Raw genomic sequence first — 22,869 nt, forward strand, 5'->3', positions numbered from 1 at the left:
AGAGAAACCTCTGGAGACCTCTGTCTGTTGACCTCAGCCATTTATCAGCATTGTTTGCTGTTATTCAATGATCTTGTCTTCATTTCCACCTGAGGATCTCATTTAAGACTTTGTCAGATGCTTTCTTGAAACTCGTGTCACAAAACATTCCTCTATCAAAAGGGTGATATAAAAATTGCCTTGCTTTGTTTTTGTAAATCCATTGTGGCTCACAGGGATGACTGTCTAAGTACTTATAAACTTCTCTTTTTTAATTCATTTTAAGCATTTGCTAGGGATTAATGGCAAATTTACCAGTAAGGTTCATATATTAATTAGGTTGTGTGCCTTTTTGACTGAATTTTTAAAATATTGGTACTATGGAAGATTTGCAAGTTTATTGTTTTTTTGCTGGTCTGTCTCTGCTTTTCTACAGCTCTGACTTTGGGCTCAGCCTCCCCTTATTTTTTTGATATCAGCAGCTGTTAAGAATAGAAATGATTTTAAGGGAAGACTACTATTCATCAGCACTTAATTATTTTCAAAAGCACATCTTTTAAGATAATGAAAAATTTAAGAATTAAAAATACTATTTTGAGAAGAATGTATTTAAAAGATAGAGTTGAGTATTGAACTTCAGTATAGTAAGCCACCAAGTGTCTGTCGGTTTGTCGTACTGTGGGGGCTTTCGTGTTGCTGGAAGCTATGCCACTGGTATTCAGATACCAGTAGGGTCACCTCGGGGGACAGGTTTCAGCCGAGCTTCCAGAGTAAGACAGACTAGAAAGAAGGACCCAGCAGTCTACTCTTGAAAAGCATTAGCCAGTGAAAACCTTATGAATAGCAATGGAACATTGATATAGTGCCGGAAGATGAGCCCCCAGGTTGAAAGGCACTCAAAAGACGACTAGGGAAGAGCTGCCTCTCCTCAAAGTAGAGTCAGCCTTAATGATGTGGATGGAGTAAAGTTTTCAGGACCTTCATTTGCTGACGTGGCACGACTCAAAATGAGAAGAAACAGCTGCAAACATCCATTAATAATTGGAAACTGGAATGTAGAAAGTATGAACCTAGAAAAATTGGAAATCGTAAAAAATGAAATGGAACGCATAAAGATCGATATCCTAGGCATTAGTGAGCTGAAATGGACTGGTATTGGCCAGTTTGAATCGGACAATCATGTAGTCTACTATGCTGGAAATGACAACTTGAAGAGGAATGGTATTGCATTCACCGTCAAAACGAACATTTAAAGATCTATCTGGAGGTACAACGCTGTCAGTGACAGGATAATATCCATATGGCTACAAGGAAGACCAGTTAATATGAATGTTATTCAAATTTATGCACCAACCACTGAGGACAAAGATGAAGAAATAGAAGATTTTTATCAGCTGCTGCAGTCTGAAATTGATTGAACATGCAGTCAGGATGCATTGATAATTACTGGTGAATGGAATGTGAAATTGGAAACGAAGAAGAATCGGTAGTTGGAGAACATGGCCTTAGTAATAGAAACAATGACGGAGATCGAATGATAGAATTTTGCAAGACCAACGACTTCTTCATTGCAAATACCTTCTTTCACCAACATAAACGGCGACTATACACGTGGACCTTGCCAGATGGAACACACAGAAATCAAATTGACTACATCTATGGCAAGAGACAATGGAAAAACTCAGTATCATCAGTCAGAACAAGGCCAGGGGCCTACTGTGGAACAGGCCATCAATTGCTCATATGCAAGTTCAAGCTGAAACTGAAGAAGAGTCAGAGCAAGTCCACAAGAGCCAAAGTATGACCTTGAGTATATCCCATCTGAATTTTGAGACTGTCTGAAGAATAGATTTGACACATTGAACATTAGTGACCAAAGACTAGACGAGTTGTGGAATGACATCAAAGACATCATCCATGAAGAAAGCAAGAGGTCGTTGAAAAGACAGGAAAGAAAGAAAAGACCAAGATGGATGTCAGAGGAGACTCTGAAGCTTGCTCTTGAACTTCGAGCAGCTAAAGCAAAAGGAAGAAATGATGAAGTAAAAGAACTGAACAGAATATGTCAAAGGGTGGCTAAAGAAGACAAAATATTATGATGACATGTGCAAAGAGCTGGAGATGGAAAACCAAAAGGGAAGAACATGCTCAGTGTTTCTCAAGCTGAAAGAACTGAGGAAAAAATTCAAGTGTTGCGTTGCGATAGTGAAGGATTCTATGGGGAAAATATTAAACGACGCAGGAAGCATCAAAAGAAGATGGAAGGAATACACAAAGTCATTATACCAAAAAGAATTAGTCGATGTTCAACCATTTCAGGAGATAGTGTATGATCAGGAACTGATGGTACTGAAGGAAGAAGTCCAAGCTGCTCTGAACGTATTGGCAAAAAACAAGGCTCCAGAAATGGACAGAATATCAATTGAGATGTTTCAACAAACAGATGCAGCGCTGGAGGTGCTCACTTGTGTATGCCAAGAAATATGGAAGACAGCTTCCTGGCCAACTGACGGGAAGAGATCCATATTTATGCCTATTCCCAAGAAAGGTGATCCAACTGAATGCGGAAATTTTATAGAACAGTATCATTAATATCACACGCAAGCAAAATTTTGCTGAAGGTTATTAAAAAACGGCTGCAGCAGTATATTGACAAGGAACTGCCCGAAATTCAGGCTGGTTTCAGAAGAGGACGTGGAACCAGGGATATCATTGCTGATGTCAGATGGATCCTGGCTGAAAGCAGAGAATACCAGAAGGATGTTTACCTGTGTTTTATTGACTATGCAAAGGCGTTCAGCTGTGTGGATCATAACAAATTATGTATAACATTATGAAGAATGGGAATTCCAGAACACTTAATTGTGCTCATGCGAAACCTTTACATAGATGAAGAGGCAATTGTTTGGACAGAACAAGGGGATGCTGAGTGGTTTCAAGTCAGGAAAGGTATGCCTCAGGGTTGCATCCTTTCACCATACCTGTTCCATCCGCATGCTGAGCAAATAATCCGAGAAGCTGGATTATATGAAGAAGAACAGGGCATCAGGATTGGAGGAAGACTCATTAACAACCTGTGTTATGCAGAGGACACAACCTTGCTTGCTGAAAGTGAAGAGGACTTGAAGCACTTACTAATGAAGATCAATAGACCACAGCCTTCAGTATGAATTGCATCTCAACATAAAGAAAACAAAAATCCTCATAGCTGGACTAATAAGCAGCATCGTGATAGAGAAAAGATTGAAGTTGTCAAGGATTTCATTTTACTTGGGTCCACAATCAACAGCCATGGAAGCAGCAGTCAAGAAATCAAAAGACGCATTACATTGGGTAAATCTGCTGCAAAAGACCTCTTGAAAGTGTTGAAAAGCAAAGATGTCCCCTTGAAAACTAAGGTGCGCCTGACCCAAGCCGTGGTATTTTCAGTCGCATCATATGCATGTGAGAGCTGGACAGGAAGACCAAAGAAGAATTGATGCCTTTGAATTATGGTGTTGGCAAAGAATATTAAATATACCATGGACTGCCAAAAGAATGAACAAATCTGTCTTGGAGGAAGTGCAACCAAAATGCTCTTTAGAAGCAAGGATGACGAGACTGCGTCTTACATACTTTAGACATGTTGTCAGGAGGGATCAGTCCCTGGAGAAGGACATCATGCTTGGCAAAGTACAGGGTCAGCGGAAAAGAGGAAGACCCTCAATGGGGTGGATTGACACAGTGGCTGCAACAATAAGCTCAAGCTTAACAATGATTGTAAGGATGGCACAGGACTGGGTAGTGTTTCGTTCTCTTGTGCATACGGTCGCTATGAGTTGGAAGCAACTTGACAGCACCTGAGAAGAACACCAACATAGGAAAAGACATGTCTTAAGACCAGTTAGCTCTGAATTAATTTAGACGTCTGTATAGATTTTTGGAATATAGCTGAAGTTCCAAAGAAGTTTTGAGGTTTAATTATGCCTTTAGAGAAAAGGCTTCCTGGTGCATGTTTAAAGTGGTAATTGGAATGTGAATAATAAAGCTTTATCATCAAATCATATATATTAGGCAGTGGGAATGGAAGATAAAACCATTCTCTTAGCAGCTGAATATCGTAGAATTTCTTGATTTGAAAATCACCGTAATTGTGTTCAGTACTCATACAAGCTTTTATTCAACAAAAATGTATTGAACATAAATGGTTCGTCAAGCAAGGCAAATCTAGCCTGTCGTCTGAGTTTATGGTCTAGTGAGAGAGGCAAACAAGTAATTACAGAAGAGTAAACATTTAAGGTGATATCTGAAGGATGAGTAGAAATTTGTGGAAGGAGGCCAGTGGAGAAGGATTATCGGGATGAGGTGTATCATGTGAAGTTTCTGAAGTGTAACGCAGTATTTTCATGGAAGGGTAGTTAACTGATCCAGGCTATTAATGTGCTGTTGCATTAGATTCTATAATCCATTTTTGTTTGAGGAGCCGTTGTTTACTCAGAAGAGAGCTTTGGCTATTCCTTGAGTGAACCCCGTGAGTACAGCTATAACTTTTCTGGTATCTGAATGGTGGAGGTTCTAAAATGTTAACCAATTAAGGACGTTTCCATATGTGTAAGGAGTCCTTGTGTGGTACAAACAGTTAGACGCTTAACTACTAGCTGAAAAGTTGGCAGTTCGAACCTGCCCAGAGGCGCCTCAGAAGACATACCTGGCTTTCTGCTTCCGAAAGATTACAGCCTTGAAAATCCTATGGAGCAGTTCTACTCTGCACATATGGTGTTGCTGTGAGTTGGAATTGATTCGACGGCAACCAACAACAACCACCATATGTATAGGAGGTGGAGTGATACCATTCGTATCCTTATTCTAGGACCTAGTATGGTCTGGTCAGTAGCATACATTTCATAATGTGTGCAGATGACATAACGTTGTATTTATATTTTAAAAAGAGCCCATGTGGTTTTAGCTGATGTTTTAAGAGAGAGTTCTGTTCAGAACTGCTCTTGCAGAGATTCAGTCAGTAGTTCTTTAATTCAGCTTGCTGTATCTCTGACCCCCTAAAGATGATTATCTTGGGGGAGCTGTGGTGGTGCACAGGTTTCTCTACCCCCTACCTGTTTTGTTTCCTGTCTTTTTTTTTTTTTGGTGTCTTTAACACAGGAGAGTTTTTATTATGTTCCCCCCCCCCCCCCCATTTTCTGTTTCATACCTTCTTGAATAGATAGTAGCTTTCTGGAAAATCACGTTCTTTCTAACCAAGAACCCTAAATTTCATGATCCAGAAAACCATATCATTTTCTCAGTATTTGTGTAGCCAGCTCTTCATTTGCTCATATCTTAATTTCTCTTTCAAAACCTCAACTGTCAAGGTAGAGATTAATGTCCTACCTGTGCTGTGAAGCTTGTTTGTTTATTTATTGTTGGGACTTTGATTCAAACAATCTGTTTTATTCCTATCATGTCAGATACTGTATTGAGAATTCATTAGTTTGCAAGACATGGCCCCTAGCTTTATCATCTCTAATGATGACTTCAATAATTTTTTCCTGGCTGCTTTTTTTGTTTGTTCTATCAATCATGAATTCCTGCTGATGACTTCTGGAGTAAATACCCCCACCATGGCCAGTTTCAGGCTACCGACAGTGACTCCACTTTGGGAGTCACAGTGGGAGAGATGCACTCAGTTTGCTCTCACTACCTGATACAAGTTGGGCTCAGGCACTAGTTCACCCCTGTAAGTATCACTATTATTATCTCTTGACCTGATACACAAAGGATTTGATGCAGCTTAGAAAAATAATGAAACAGGATTAACTAAATGGCTGATGAATTTTTATGTACTAGGAAAATAAAGCTAAGACTAAAGTTAGTGGTGCATGAAATAAATGCCGTCATAAGGCTCTGAACAGGTGCTGTTGGTGAACTAAGGATTTGGCCACACCAAAGAGGAAAGAAGCAATAATAGTGTTCACAGTGTACCTTGGAGGAAAGCAAATTAGCAGCCCAGGGGTAATGTAAACTTTCTTGAGACCAGAGAGAACAGTGAGCGATGAGAGAATACTGCATCCTGAAGAGCATTCTTGTAAAAGTAGAATGGCAGTATTTGCATGTTCTTTCCTGAAACATCTTTCTGTGTAAGGTACTGGTAATGCTATGACAATTTAGAAAAAGCGTTATGTTCTGGGAGGAAAAAAAGTTAAATTGGCAATTTTGGATCTGTAATAGAAAGACTTGAAATAAGGGTTAAGGAGTTTGCAACTTACTGGAAAGATATCTGGGAGCCCCTACTAGTGTATTTAGGCTGTTTAGAAAGCTGATTCCATCTGCATCATTAAGAGTTTGCAGGTAAGGAAGCTAGCAAAATGTTTGCAAGATTCTAAATATGGGATAACTAGGGATTCAACCAAGATAGTAGCTATGGATTTGTTGATAAAGAAAATCCACATATAAGATTTAATAATAGGCTACTTGTTAAGAACAAGTAAGAAGACTACCTGCAGATAGCCATTTTAAGCCCAGGGAACTGGTAGACCATGAAAAACCTTCCCAGTGTTCTTTCTGATTTCTCATGGTGATCCATCTTCCACTTACTGAGTTTTTGTGTCCTCCTTTACCAGTTCTTTGAATGTCGACTTTATGGAGATTAGGTTAGATGCTTACAGAGATGACTAAGACATGATATGATCCCTGTCTTCAACTTTTGGTGTCTTATTTTACTACCGTATTTTCCTCATTCCTTTCTGCCCATGCTGTCCTTGGCTAGCCTCATCTTAATACTTCCATTGCTGTTGGACCCAATTAGCTTCTGGTCTTAAACAGGGATTTTCTCCTGTTATTTATTCCTCTTCAGTGGTGGTTGCTCAGGCAGCCTGACTTGAAGGCAGGGTAGGAAAGAGTTTAGGGTCACCAGCAAATGCTCAGAAGTCCCTGTTATTGTCATCGCTCCTACTCCTGGGCACAGAGGTGCTGGTTTTAACTCCTCCCTGCCCACCTTTCCCTAGAGTTCGTGCGTGCTGGTGCCTCCTACAAACGGCAGAATGAAGGAAAACCAGAACGAGGTGAGTTTTGAGCTAGATTCTGATTTGGGATTGTGAAAGCGTGGGGGGCTTGGACTGATAATAGAGATTATGGGAATGGGAAAAGTATATAACTGCTCCATCAGTTGGCTGTCGGAACCGGAGTTGAACAGCAGTTCACCCAGGTAGTAGTATTTGAGGGAAGGTTTGGGCTTATTGATTGAGCTAATCATTTGAGGTCATTAATAGCTACCTCACAAGAGGTTGAGATCTGTAGGCAGACCCCAGGCAGATAGGTCCTGACAGCAGTAGAATCGGGATTTCTATTTATCCTTTTTTGTGTTCTTTCTGCTGTGTCATCCTTTTTCTTTGTCGTTTGCTTCTTGCCTATCCGCCCCCCATGCAACAAACGTGTGAAGGATATATATGGATATATGATAAACCTCCTGCCCCACCCTTCAATGCTCCTTTGCTTCTGCACACTGAGAATGGTTGGAATCTGCCTAAAGTAGCCCTTAGCTACTGCCGTTGAGTTGATTCTGACTCATAGCAACCCCGTAGGATTTCCAAGGCTATCAGTCTTTGTGGAAGCAGACTGCCACATCTTGCTCTCATGAAGCCATTAATGGTTTCGAACTGCTGACCTTTTGGTAAGCAGTTGATTGCTTTAACCATTGTGCCACCGGGGCTCCTTAAATTAGCCCTTAAGCAGCTAAAATCAGAGAATGTCCTAAGACTACACTTGGGGACCATACTTGGCATATCTGCAGTGCTGATGTCTTATTTGTAAAGGAAACACTAAGTAAAAGATAAATAGCAGCTTGTGAGTTTTTTTTAACGTGTCTAGCTGATATGTGCAGAATTGAGCCAGCATTTGTGCTTAAATTAGCGTAGCATACTGTGCTCATCTTCCTTCAAGGGATTGCTTATCTGAATAGGATGGGGAGGTCATTGCATCCTAAAGGTGGAAAAATAACTTTCATTTATTCATGTAATTTTTGAGCTGTGTCTTCAAGGATTTGAGTTAGGTAGATCCTGAGTGTTTAGAAATGAGTAAACTATGATACGTGTTTCTCTGAGGCCTTTTGGTTTAGTGGAATAGAATAACATTGTTATAATATGATGTAGAATTTGCCAAGTGCATTGTTAACACAGTAGGGAATAGTGAAATAAACCGCATTCTTAGTTGTTTGAGGATGTAGTTATGGCTTGTAATTTTTCTTTTGATTTTTAAGGTCTTCAAGAACTTTCAAACTTGCTTAGTGTAAAAAAAAGTCTCTGATGGACTGCAATTAAAACATCCTAAAGTTATGTCTTTTTAATACTGTTGGAACTTCAGAGTTGGAATACTTAGCCTAGAGCAGGGATACTCAACCTTAGCATTATTGACATTTGAGGCTAGATAGTTCTCTGTTGTAGGGGCTGTCCTGTGCATTAAAGGATGTTTATTAGCATTGGCCTCTGTTTATTATATGCCAGTGGCCCATCAAAAATGTTTTCACACATTCCCAGTTGTCCTGGGGGATGTGGGTAAAGGAGAAGAAGCTGCAAAATTGCCCCCAAATGAGAACTATTGGTCTATAGAAAGCCTTTCAGGATTTTCAGGAGATTAGAAAAAGATGTTATTCACCACTGCCCTAGGCGGTTCCCTTTGAGCCTCCAGCCCTTAAGTTGCAAGTATCTTGGCTGTAGCAGGAAGCACTTAAAGGTAGTTTTTGACTCACTAAGGCTTTGTGTAAGTTTCAAGGTCGTTTTGTCTCAGCTTTTGCTCTTGACTGCTTTCCTGGCCTTAACCCACTGTACAGTCTTGACTGGCTTCTGTGTGACTCTTGGTGCCACTTTCTCCTCTTCTCCATTGTTAATTTTTAGTTCCTTTAGCAATTGAGAATAGAGGATTTAAGCCGTACTTTGACACATATTGACAATTTAATGAAATGTTTTTCTATCAGTAACAGCTCACTATTATTAATTTTTTAAATTGTTTTTAACTGAACTCATTTTTGGTTGTTGAACCAGCTTAAGTAATATTGTTTAAATGTATTTTTTAGTTTAAGTATATTTTTGTAAGTCATGGTGTACATATAATAACAACTGTGTAGGTGTCTGAAATGACTAAAGATAAAGGTCTGTGACTTTGTCTTATACAAATTTATTTTTATTCATTTAACCAATATTTATTTATTTAGTACCAGGCACTGGATTAGTGCTTTGAATTATAACTTTCTAGTTCTTATTTTTTAAACTGCCCAGACATTTCAGGAGTACCTGCTAAATTTACTACATGCCTCTCTCCTTAAAATAAAATAAAAAAATTTTTTTTTTTTTTTAAGGAGCTACTTCTTATTAGCTAGTTCTCTTTGGTGAGGTATCTATATAATAACTACCCTTGAATTTTTATTGTACTTATTAAAATTCGGCTTTTAGGAGCTTGAAAGAGGAGGCATTCGTAATTTAAAAAATGTGTGTTTTGTCTTTCCTGGGATCTTCTCAATGGCTTCATGTTTGCTAACTGGCATTGATATAGCATAGCCTGCCACATATAATACCTTTTGGTCTGGGTTATTTTCAGTTTTGGATGGTGCCAGTACTTGAGAGAAAGAAGTAGTTTTAGATAATAACAGATATAATTTAATAATGTAATGAATATCTCAGTTCTAAAGTAAGTGTATAAGCTCCTCATTAACTCAGTTACAGAATCACTCTACTTGAAAACAAATGAGCTAGAAAATTGCACTTTATATTTTCTTATATAGGTAAAGAGAGACCTGTCCAGCCTTTGAAAACTTCAAGAGATACGTCCCCCTCAAGTTCTTCAGCAGTTGCCTCATCAAAGGTTTGTGGTACTTCTAAAATCACTATAAGAGGAATTAGAAAGTAAATGAGATGGTCAGTCTAGAACAGATGCTTATATTCTTTATTGTCACACCTAATGGGGATAATTCGCCTCATTTAGAAAGTCGAATTTGAAGTAACCACAACTTAAAAGTAGCTACCAAAGTGAGCAGTTTTCTTACAGAATTTTTTACATAGGCTATGCTAAAATTAGTGCCTACTGCTGCTTTTGTTCATCTTTAACGTAATCAGGTGGGAATGAATATTCAGATGGAGCATATTTGATGGGACTGTGTTTTTATTTTGGAAAGTGGGTATGGGTGGAGACCTAACATTTCTTGTATGACTACTAAGCTCTAGATATGTTCTTCTCTTACTAAGTCATACAGAAATCTGATGGTATAAGTAGATACATATCTCCATTACACAGAAGAGTAAATAAAGACTAAGAAGTTAAATAGTTTTCTCAAGGACATAGATACTTTTCTACCATATCATTCTCATTCTTACCTTTCCAGCATCCCAAAACACACTGAAAGATGACCCATGCTCTAGTCCTCAAAAGTTAAAAATTTGAGGTGTGCTGTTTCCATTGGTTTTTGCAGTTAAATGTTCTCTTCATTGATCTCACACTTTTTCTCTTTGCCATTACTGTTAAACATTTTTTTCCTCACTTCTTTTTGTTCTTCTGGTTTTTTTGTTTGTTGGTTTGTTTCTGGCTTTTCTGCAAGAGTAGACATCACTTGGCTGTCTTTGCTGGATGTTAAAGGGGAAGTTGCTTCTTTGACTGAAAAGGAGAAAGGTTTCTTAGTGACAGTGTGTATTTTTGGAGCTTTCCCAGAAGTCTGAGGGTTCTAGAATGCTGGGTTTTTAATAGCAAAGATTTATTGGATCTTTTGACTCTGTCTTACCATAAAAAGGGTACTTTTCCTACCTGAAGTACTGGCATGTTTTTCTTGTCAGGTGATAAATAATAACTGCCCATTCAGATCACTAGGAAAATTTTAATTTGCATATATAAAATAGTCATTTCCCCTGAAATATGATGTAATCTAAATGTAAGTTACAACATAGAACTTTGTGCTACACATGAAAATATATTGAGTGTGAAAAAACCATAATGGATTTCATATATTTTTGTCTGGCAGTTTCACGTAAAAGTTTTCTTTTTTTTTGCTTAGATCATTGTCTTAATATGGAATCAGAATATTAGATCTATACTCATTTTACATTTTGGGAAAGTAGGGTCCCTGTGTCTTTTTCCTGGGTTACTCTGTAGCCATGGGGGGCTTTATTAATCTAGATTTCCTGATTTGGTGAAGTTTTTCTGCTAAACATTATTGTAGCCCTTATGTCGGAGTAATTTTTCAGAGTTTATTTCCTTCTGCTAGAAGTTAGTTTCAAATGGTAGTTTTTCAAGTGTCCAGGATTTAATGGCAGATAAATAGATTTAATCATGAAAGTTTTTTGCTTCCTTCTTGGCTAGAAATAACTTTTGTTTTTGTTCTATAACTTTCTCTTCAAAACATACCCAGAAAGTGGAATATAAATTCTTTTCTTGAATATATTTGTGTGTTTGTGTGCATTCTCAGTTTCTTCTTTTTTTTTTTTTTTTTCCTTTTTAACCTCATCTAGTCTAAATGATCCAAAGGAATTGCTACTTAAAGGAATTCTGTGTTGAATATTTTTGAAAGCAAATAAAGAATATATCTGTTCTCCATGTAAATTTGAAGGCTTGTGTGATCTTAAATGTTAGTGGGATATATATATACTTCTTGATGCATTTGAAGTTTAATTGCCCTTGAGAATGGTCACAGAACTGTTCTTTTGATTTTATTAGGTGTTAGACAAGCCCACTAGACTAACTGAAAAAGAACTTGCTGAGGCTGCAAACAAGTGGGCTGCTGAAAAACTAGAGAAAGCAGATGAGGGTAACTTACCTGAAATTTCTGAGTATGAGGTAAGGTATAATTTCTCCTTTATGTTTCATATCTGGAAGTTTTGTCTGGATTTTAAATTATTTGGGGGACAATATTTGTACTTTTAGTACTTTAAAATATTTGTGGGAAATATCCTCGTGGATTTTTTTTTTTTTTATTGTACTTCACATGAAGGTTTACGGAGCAAACTAATTTCTCACTAAGCAGTTAATACACATATTGTTTTGTGACATTGGTTGCCAACCCTGTGACATGTCAACACTCTCCTTTCTTGCCCTTGGTTTCCCCATTTCCATTCATCCAGCTTTCCTGTCCCCTCCTACCTTCTCGTCCTTGCCCCTGGGCAGGTGTATCCATTTCGTCTTGTATGCATGGTTAAGCTATGTGTATTATTGTTTGATTTATGGGCCTGTCTAATCTTTGGCTGAAGGAAGAGCCTCAAGAGTGACTTCAGTACTCATTTAAAAGGGTGTCTGGCGGCCTTACACTTGGGGTTTGTCCAGTCTCTGTCAGATCAATAAGTTTTTTTGTGTGTGTGTGAGTTAGAATTTTGTTCTACATTTTTCTCTAGCTCTGACTGGGACCCTCTGTTGTGATCTGTGTCAGAGCAGTCAGTGATGGTAGCTGGGCACCATCTAGTTGTGTTGGACTCAGTCTGGTGAAGGCTGTGGTACTTGTGGTCCCTTAGTCCTTTGAACTAATCTTTCCTGTGTGTCTTTGGTTTTCTTCACTCTCCCTTGTTCCAGACGAGGTGAGACCAGTAGAGTATTTTAGATGGCTGTTCTGAACCTTTTAAGACCCCAGATACTACTCACCAAAGTAGGATGTAGAATGTTTTCTTTATAAACGATGTGATGACAATTGAGCTAGATGTTCTCCGAGACCATCCTCGTGGATTTTTAAAATTTACCACACAGAGTAATAGTCTAAATATGAAAGATTCTGAATTGAGTAGTTGTATTGTGTCAGAGGGGGAGCCCTAGTGGCGCAGTGGTTGAGAACTTGACTGCTAACCAAAAGGTCAGCAGTTTGAATTCACCAGCCATTCCTTGGAAAACCTATGGGGCAATTCTCTGTCCTATAGATTGCTAAGAGTTGGAATCGACTCGAGGACAATGGGTTTTGGTTTATTCTGTCTGAATGTCTCCAGTAGTTTAGGAATGTAAGGATAATATAAATATGTAGTGTAAGGAAAATTCGTTATTTATGTTTTGTAATGAGTTTTGCTGTTATTTAAAATGTCTTAGGAAATCATGCTAAGCCACTAGTCATAAACCAGTGAATGAAGAACAAAAATCTAATTAGACATAGGACCTTGGACTGTATATATTTACATTGCACGTTACACTCCATACAATTTATGTCATAAATTTCCTAAGAAATGAAATAATGCATAGTTTGGACTACCTTTGATCTTTGATGACTCTTGAGTACCAAAAAAAAAAAGCATTTTCTAATTCATAGAGAACTGTTTATAAAATATTTGAAAATAAATTGAAAAATTCTCTACAACGTATAACATCTCTAATAGGGAAAGACAGATGTTTCATGGGGAAAATTGAGCTTTTAATCAAAGCCATGTTTGATACTAGATGAATTATTTTGGCTGCATAGGCAGAGAATGTAAAAGTCTGTGCACCATGACAAATTATTTATATTTGAAGAAGAATTACTGGCTTTTCGGTATTTTTTAAATGACTTTTATGGAAGGTCCTTTGATGAAAGGGATCCATATAAAAATTCTATATAAAAATGGATTTTATGTAAAAATTATGTACTTGCCTACAACTTTATACATAATGAAAAGATTTTTTCCAAAATAATAATGAAGACTGCTCAAAGAAAGTACAGACCCTTTCAGTGCTTACGCAAATACAGCCTTACTTTTTCAAAATGCTGATCTGTCATTTAGATATCAATTGTTCTTGAATAGGTCAAGGTTTCCTTGTTATTGTAGCCATTGTAATAGATATTTATGCATATTATTGAGTAGATGCATCAAAAAAATCAAGCTGTCCCTCTTTGGCACTTTTCCAGCACTATTTAAAAGCATGACCAATACAGTGATGTATTTAATAGGGTCATTTTGGTTATTAATAATTTAGAATAATGGCTTTTATATTAATAATAGACATTTGTGCTTCAAAGTTGTTATTTTGGAAAACTGACACTTTTTCTTGAAGCACCTAAAAATCTCCGAAACACTGATTTTAATTTTATCTTTAATATTTCATCTTTAATTAGCAAGGCTTTATTAAGGTATATAAATTTCCCCCCCACACCTGTCATTTTGTTGATAGCTTTTAATTTTTTATAACATCTTGCTATCGGCCTTTCTCAGATTTTAAATATTCCATATTCTTCCATTGCTTGAATGGGGCTTGACTCTGAATAGTCAGTGACATTGAGTCTAAGAGGACTTTTTTAACCTCCTTGTTTTTTCTCTAATATTTGCCTGGAATTTGCTAGATTTTGAATTAATGAAAGGTAAATAATCCTAAAATTTAAAAGTAGGGGCATAGGTCAAACACAGTCTTTTGTTGGACCAAAGTAAAGGTGGTGAGGGTAGAAGAGAGATTACCTTAGTATATTTGGTACTTGATATGCATCATTAATGTTGAGTAGCAGCATCAATTTCATAGCATTGTTTAAAATGTTTTTCAAATTCGTGATACTTTTTCATTCAAGAAATAATGGAGTTTGGAAATTTTTATGATACTCTTTTTTTTTTTTTTTTTAAGTCTCATCATACCTTAAAACATTTTGCTCAGATGGTACCATTTGTTCTCAGGCAGTTGTTAAACACTTAACTCATTTCAGTGTTCTGTGCTTTTTGGGAAATAGAATTTTGGCCTTGCTCATGTAAATTTATATCAGTTTTGACAGAATAAGTTGGAAGGAAAAAGGGCTTTGATGGTAGAAAAGAGTTTGGTTTAGTACACTTCATCCCTGTGTGTGTGCGCTTAAATCTCGTGTGGCAGTATTTTATTTCATATTAGTCATATAAGTATTAGTCCATTTACTTCAGAAATACTGTGTAGATTAATTTTATGAATAGAGAGAGGTTGAACACTTGGGCTTCCAGTTTATCTTCTCTTGCTACCATCAGTATAATTGTAAACGATTTGGTTGAGAGACCACATGGTTTATTGCTCTTTTCAGTTTGTACTTTTATCTTTTGGGTTCTAGTGGAGCATTTCCCACAGTATTTGATGGAATAGTAATTCTGAAAGGTCTCAGTGGTATACCCATTGTAAACCGCTGTTGCTGTCTAGTCCATTCTGACTCATAGCGACCCTATGAGAATTAGAATTGCCCGCTAGAGTTTCCAAAGCTATAATCTTTACGAAAGCAGACTGCCACATCTTTCTCCTATGAAGTGGCTGGTGGGTTCAGACTGTAACAGCTGCGTCACCAGGGTTTTTTCTTAATGGTATACAAAAAGAAAAAGATTCTGTTAGCTTTTGCTATTTCACCACTTTCCAGAGATTTTAATATGTTCGTTAGTAGTCTGTGAAAGGAAGATGAATAATAGAGTTTGCATGATTTACGAAACTTTTGACTATGAAATTTTTTTTACAGTATATGTTTTAGGATTAGTGCTCCAGGGGACATATTTTCAGCAAAAAACACTATGGCTTCTCATAATTCATTTAAATTCACTATATATTAGCTCAACGTCTACATAGTCAAACACCACACTAGAAGCACTATCCTAGCAGTCAAGGAGCTTGCAGTCAGATTTTGTATAGATGTAATTTACTGTCTTTAAGCAAATGGCCATGAGAGTTTTGCTTTTGGTTATCAGAATGAAAAGTAAATTATTTGAAGGCTATTAGATTGCCCCAGTAGAACAGGTCACTTCCTGCTATAGAAGAAAATTTCTTACATTTGAATGGGGAAATGCAAATTATGTTGTTTCTATGTATAAGCTTTCTTTTTTTGCTTCAGTGCCTCAAATCCCTCTGTTCCCACAGTCTAAAATGCCCATTTTCCCTGACTTGCTTTCAAATGCATATTCATTCAGTGGAATCAATAGTGTTTGAGATAATAAAACTAAAAATCTTTCTTGGTTTCACTTTACCCCCCTCCCTATTGTAAAAATTTATGCCACTTTGTATATCACTGATGATCTTATATAATGTCTTTAACTTTTTACTTGTGTGTGTGTGATATATATATATATATATATATACACATAGACAAGAACTTGCCTTGTTTTCTCTCCAGTACCTTAGATAATATTCAATTAATTGAGCTGAATTTAATTACTAATGAATTCTTTCATTGCCTTTACATGTTGTTGGTTTAAGTTTTTTTTTTTTCCTTGTCATTTTCCAGAAACTCAGATTTCTTCTGATGTGTTTCCTATACTCATCAATTTACATTTTGTGCATAGACCTAGAATTATGATGAAGCCTGAAATTCCTATTTTGAGTATATCTTAAACTTCAACAGTTCAATTTTTTACACTGACTTAACTAAAATGACGTCTAGTAGTTGATGGTCTCGGGTAGTATAAATATGGAAACCCTGGTGGCGTAGTGGTTAAGAACTATGGATGCTAACCAAAAGATCGGCAGTTCAAATCCCCCAGGCACTCCTTGGAAACCTTATGGGGCAGTTCTACTCTGCTCTTTGGGGTTGCTGTGAGTCGGAATTGACTCGACGGCAGAGGGTTTGGTTTTTTGGTTTTAGTGTAATTATACGTAGTGTAAATAGTCTAACTTTGTTGGCACCCATCCAAAAATAATTCCTGTCTACTGTCAGGAAAAGTTATGCCCTTATTACTGTGTACCCGTGTCCTACAGTCATGCTTCACCTATATTCCTTGTATCATTACTTTTTCTTTTCAACCGTGAATTTCAACCGTGAATTTTCTTCCCTGGTATCGGGGCAAAAAGAAGTGATTTGGGAGCTTACTAAGTGAGGGTTACAAAATAATCATATGAATGTAATGACCTGGTGTTAAAAACCTGATACTGAAATTTATTTCTTAAATGATTCTTATGCTTTCAATTTAAACCCTTTTAAATCTGTAACACAGGCTTATATGGTTATGTCTTCCTGATCAATTGTCCCTTTTATCATTATATAGTGTCCTTCTTTATCCTTTGTGGTGGATTTAAGTCTAAAGTCTATTTTGTCAGAAATTAATATTGCTACTCCTCTTCTTTTTTGCTTATTGTTTGCTTGATATACTTTTTTCCATCCTTTGAGTTTTAGTTTGTTTGTGTCTCTTGTAGGCAGCATATAGATGGATCGTGTTTCTTTATCCAGTCTGTGACTCTCTGTCTCTTTATTGGTGCATTTAGTCCATTTACATTCAGGGTAATTATAGATAAATAAGTTTTTAGTGCTGTCATTTTGATGCCTTTTTATGTGTGTTGTTGACAATTTCATTTTCCACATACTTTTTTGTGCTGAGGCGTTTTTCTTAGTAAATTGTGAGATCCTCATTTTCATAGTGCTTGACTTTATGTTAGTTGAGTCGTTACGTTTTTCTTGGTTTTTATCTTGAGTTATAGAGTTGTTAGACCTTTTTGTGGTTACCTTATTATTTACCCCTATTTTTCTAAGTAAAAACCTAACTTGTATTGTTCTATATCGCCTTGTATCACTCTCCATCTGGCAGTTCAATGCCTCCTGTATTTAGTCCCTCTTTTTGATTATTGTGATCTTTTACCTGTTGACTTCCATGATTCCCTGTTATGTGTATTTTTTTTTTTAATTAATCTTAATTTGTTTGTTTTTGTGATTTCCCTATTTGAGTTGATATCAGGACGTTCTGTTTTGTGACCTTATGTTGTGCTGATATCTGATATTATTGGTTCTCTGACCAAACAATATCCTTTAGTATTTCTTGTAGCTTTGGTTTGGTTTTTGCAAATTCTCTAAACTTGTGTTTGTCTGTAAATATCTTAATTTCGCCTTCATATTTCAGAGAGAGTTTTGCTGGATATATGATCCTTGGCTGGCAGTTTTTCTCCTTCAGTGTTCTGTATATGTCGTCCCATTCCCTTCTTGCCTGCATGGTTTCTGCTGAGTAGTCAGAACATATTCTTATTGATTCTCCCTTGAAGGAAACCTTTCTTTTCTCCCTGGCTGCTTTTAAAATTTTCTGTTTATCTTTGGTTTTGGCAAGTTTGATGATAATATGTCTTGGTGTTTTTCTTTTTGGATCAATCTTAAATGGGGTTAGATGAGCATCTTGGATAGATATCCTTTTGTCTTTCATGATGTCAGGGAAGTTTTGTGTCAGGAGTTCTTCAACTATTTTCTCTGTGTTTTCTGTCCCCCCTCCCTGTTCTGGGACTCCAATCACCCGCAGGTTATCCTTCTTGATAGAGTCCCACATAATTCTTAGGGTTTCTTCATTTTTTTAAATTCTTTTATCTGATTTTTTTTCAGCTATGTTGGTGTCGATTCCCTGGTCCTCCAGATGTCCCAGTCTGCATTCTAATTGTTCGAGTCTGCTCCTCTGACTTCCTATTGCGTTGTCTAATTCTGTAATTTTATTGTTAATCTTTTGGATTTCTACATGTTGTCTCTCTATGGATTCTTGCAACTTATTAATTTTTCCAGTATGTTCTTGAATAATCTTTTTGAGTTCTTCAACAGTTTTATCAGTGTGTTCCTTGGCTTTTTCTGCAGTTAGCCTAATTTCATTTGTGATATCATTAAGCATTCTGTAAATTAGTTTTTTATATTCTGTATCTGATAATTCCAAGATTGTATCTTCATTTGGGAAAGATTTTGATTCTTTTGTTTGGGGGGTTGTAGAAGCTGTCATGGTCTGCTTCTTTAAGTGGTTTGATATGGATTGTTGTCTCTGAGCCATCACTGGGAAACTAGTTTTTCCAGAAAATCCGCTAAAAAAAAACTGCAGTCAGATCCCTATCAGAGTTCTCCCTCTGGCTCAGGCTATTCAGATGTTAATGAAGCCGCCTGGGGAGGGTGGGGGAGGGAACAGAGAGATAGGGGAGTAGCACCTCAGAATATAGCCAGAGTTGCTTGTCTTGCTTGGAATGACTATTATATCTGAGATTCCCGCGGGGCGCGTCGCCTATGTGTGCTGGCTGTGTGGAGATTGCCCCTGGGGGGTCTGGCCCGCTGGAGTCACGGTCAGATCCTCCGCTTCCAGCCCCACGCCCAGCGTCAAGGCTCCCCTACTGGGACGGTGCACTCTCGACTCCAAAATCAGTCGCTGCCTCCCGGGGACTTCTTGTCCCTCCAGCCACGTGGCCGTGCCGCCCCCGAGAACCAGTTGGCCCTCCTCCTGGGGTTAGTTCAGATGGGTGGAGCAGCTCCCCGTGCTTGTGCCGTGACCAAGTGTCCCGGCTGGGACGCTGTTCTCCCCGCTCCAATACCAGTCGCTGCCTCCCGGGGACTTCTCCTACCGGCTGCGTCCCACGCCGCCCGCGCGACCCGGCTGGTCCCCTTCCCGGGGTTAGTTCAGGGGGGTGGAGCAACTGTCCGTGTTTATGGCGTACCTGCGTCCAGTCCAAATCCCTGCGGGACGGTTCCCTGGCTCGGACGCTGCTCTTTCTGCTCCAAGACCAGTCACTGCCTCCCGGGGACTTCTCCTACCAGCTGTGTCCCACGCCGCCCGTGGAACCGGCTGGTCCCCCTCCCGGGGTTAGTTCAGGGGGGTGGGGCAGCTCTCTGTGCTTGTGCTGTACCTGACTGGTACGCTGGCTCCAGGCTCTGGAAACAATCGCTGCTTCCCCGTATTAGTTCGTTCTCCGTCTCTAAATCTGTGTTTGTTGTTCAGGGTTCGTAGATTGTTATGTATGTGATCGATTCACTTGTTTTTCCGTGTCTTTGTTGTAAGAGGGATCCGAGGTAGTGTCTGCCTAGTCCGCCATCTTGGCTCCGCCCCCCAACACAGGCTTATAAAAAAGGTTTTTAAAAAAGTAGATAGTACCTGAACGTGTCAGAAATTCAAATGGCACCAAAGTATATCCAATATTTTTCTCTCATCCTATTCCTTACCTCGCAATTATCCCTATTGAGATAACCACTTTTATAATTTTTTTTTTATAGATAGTATCCTTCCAGAGACAGTATCTGCATATGTATACATAAGTGTATATACACTCATACTCACCACCCCCCCTTCTTTTTTAACACAACTGGCAGTATATTGATAGGAAATGATCTTCAGGACCTTCCAGGAGAAAAAGTAAGGTACCTTATACAGTACATGTGAAAACCAGTTGGTGTCGAGTTGTTTCCAACTCATGGCGCTCCCATGTGTGTCAGAATAGAATAGCACATACAGATAGGCCTTGTTCTTTGTAATGATTTCTTAGTATCCCACGGTCTAGATAGTACATAATTTATTTGGCCAGTCCAGTAATGATGTATATCCAGGTTGTTTTCAATGATTTGCTATTAATGGCAACCATATCTTATTATCTGTTGCTAATGTGGTGAGTATCCATAGATTAAGTTCTGGAGGTGATGTTATTGGGTGAAAGGGACATGTGCTAAATTTTGATAAATCCTGGCAGATTACTCTTGCAAAGAAGTTGGGGCAGTAGACAGACTCCACTTTTACTGGGGAAAAGATGATATCACTTATTAGTATATATCCTCTGATTTCTCTAATTCTACAGCTGTTTGCCACTACTTCAGTGAAAAATCCTGAGTTTTTTATAAACTTGTAATAAGCACAGGCTCCTTCTTTCCTGCCCCTTAACCTGCCACCCATCTAAAATATGCAGACAGTACAATAAATGAGAGCAAACTTTACAGTTTGCTTTTTCTAAGTTGTTTTTTGGTACAAGCTACATAAAGACAGGAACTTTTGCTGTTCTGTTCATAGAGGCATCCACCATTTCTAGAGCAGTGCTTGACATTTGTTGCTCAATAATTTTGCTGTTTCAGTCTTAAGAATACAGTTCAGTAACATTAATGCCATTTACTATGCTATGCACCTGTAACTATTATCCACTTTCAAAAAATTTTTATCACCCCAAACAGAAACCAGGTACCTCTTGAGGAGTGAGTGAGTACCCTATTCTCCTCTCTGTCCATCCTTGGTAACCACTAAAAACTTTTGTCTCTATGCATGCATTCTGTTCTAGATATGTCATATAAATGGAGTCATAACAGTATTTGTCCTTTTGAGTTTGACTTATTTCACTTAGCATAATGTTTTCCAGGTTCATCCATGTCATAGCATGTATCAGAACATCATTTCCCTTTATGGATGAATACTATTCTGTTGTATGTATATACTATGTTTTGTTTATCCCGTCATCTGTTGATGGGCATTTGAGTTTTTTCTACTTTTTGGCCACTGTAAACAATCCTGCAGTGAAGACTGGTGTACAAGAATCTGTTCTGAGTCTCTGCTTTCAAGTGTTTTGGGTATATACCTAGGAGTGAAATTATGGAGTCATATAAGTCTGTGTTTAAATTTATGAAGAACTGTCAAGCTGTTTTCAACAGTGGCTGTACCACTTCACTTTTTACTTCACTTAACTTTCAAAGGTAAAAGTCCGCTGATGTACAAAGGTTCTTAATTTTGATGAAGTTCATTTTATCTGTTTTTTCTTTTGTTGTTTGTGCTTTTGGTGTCATATTTAAGAATCCATTGTCAAAAACTAGGTCCCGAAGCATTACTCCTATGTTTTCTTTTAAAAATTTTATGGGTTTGTTAGTCCTTATATTTAGATACGTGATCCATTTGCATTAATTTTCCTATATGGTGTGAGGTAAGGGTCCAACTTCCTTTTTTTTTTTGCATGTAGATGTCTAGTTGTCACAGCCTCATTTATTAAAGAAGTTATTCTTTCCCAATTGAATGGACTTGGCACCTTTATTGAAAATCAGTTGACCATAGATGTATCGTCAATAAATTTTTTAATAAACAGTGAGTGTAGTTAAATAGTTTTTCCATATTCATTTAATTTTTCAAAAGTGTTTTCAGAAAGTGCAGTAATCAGCTGTGGATTTTTTGTGGGATCATTTATTCATTAATGAATTATTGCTTTAAAATAGAAGTGATCATTATCATTTTGCAGGATTGCTTTCTTTTCAGCAACTTTACTAAATTCAAAGGCTATAGGAACAAGGTGTCTTACTTCTGAAAGTAGAGTCCTTTTCCATGCTTCTTTTATATATATTTATTTATGTGTACACATACCTCTAACTTTTAATTGGATTTTTTGCCCTCAGTGTTCCTTAAATTGCTTAGGAATAGTCATGGAGCAAAATCATCCAGATGAATCTTAATATAGTATGAAATGTATTTTTGGAATGGAATAAGCCTTGAGGCTCTGTCTTCCATAAAATAATAAAAGTAGCCGTCATTTCCTCTTTAATCCTCTTCACATATGCTCATTATGCATAGTGAAATTGAAAGTGTTTTCTTAAAACATGTTAAACTGAGTACTTTCTCTGAATATAATGTGCCGGTTAGTGCTTATATTCAGCCATCTGAAATTCTGTATATCTTTTGAGAAAGCAATTAAAGATTTCTCGTTCTTTTTAAAGGCGGAATCCACAGCATCATTGTTTATTGACCAGCCAGAAGAACCTGAGTCAAATGCGACAGATGGCGTAGAATTATTTGAAGACAGTCAGCTAACCAATCGCTCTAAAGCAATAGCATCAAAAACCAAAGAGATTGAACAGGTGAGAATCCAGCTTCTTAAAGAACATAATGTTTTGTTCATATTGTTTGGTACATGGTAATTACAGTTAATATTTATAGAGTAAATGTTTTATTTTGTCTTTTTCCACTTGTGACTCTGAAATTTCAGTTTAAAAATTATAAAAATTATTTGGTTAGATTTCACAGTTATTTTGATTAGTGTGGTCCCTCATCCCTGTATATACTTATTTACTTTATTTATTTATAATAAAAAGCAAGTTTCTTTGTTAGGGAATACTGATTGCCTAGCTAGTATGAAGCAGTTGAAAAGCTATTACACTTAATATAATGGTCAGTAAATTCTCTAACGCAAAGATGAGAAGGTAATGGGGCAGGGAAACTAGATTACTGGAAGCGGAACAACCAGAGCGGAAATAATGAGAATGTGGACACATTGTGAAAAATGTAACCAATGCAACTGAGCAATTTGTGTAGAAATTGTTAAATGAGAACCCAA

General features: G+C 37.5%; 1 protein-coding gene across 7 annotated transcripts in view; it reads left to right on the plus strand.

Moving 5' to 3' along the window:
• PPHLN1 (periphilin 1) overlaps nt 1-22,869 on the plus strand; it is a 160,911-nt gene that overhangs the window by 76,976 nt on the left and 61,066 nt on the right. For 5 of the 7 annotated variants that reach the window (XM_049882851.1, XM_049882847.1, XM_049882845.1 and 2 more), the window contains 4 exons: nt 6,960-7,016; nt 9,728-9,807; nt 11,647-11,766; nt 22,253-22,393. In XM_049882851.1, coding sequence (XP_049738808.1) covers nt 6,960-7,016; nt 9,728-9,807; nt 11,647-11,766; nt 22,253-22,393 — 398 coding nt within the window. The remainder of the gene's footprint in view (nt 1-6,959; nt 7,017-9,727; nt 9,808-11,646; nt 11,767-22,252; nt 22,394-22,869) is intronic. The other 2 variants (XM_049882848.1, XM_049882850.1) reach the window with 1 other exon arrangement.

The sequence above is a fragment of the Elephas maximus genome, chromosome 4 (genome assembly GCF_024166365.1).
Source record: "Elephas maximus indicus isolate mEleMax1 chromosome 4, mEleMax1 primary haplotype, whole genome shotgun sequence".
NCBI lineage: Eukaryota > Metazoa > Chordata > Mammalia > Proboscidea > Elephantidae > Elephas > Elephas maximus.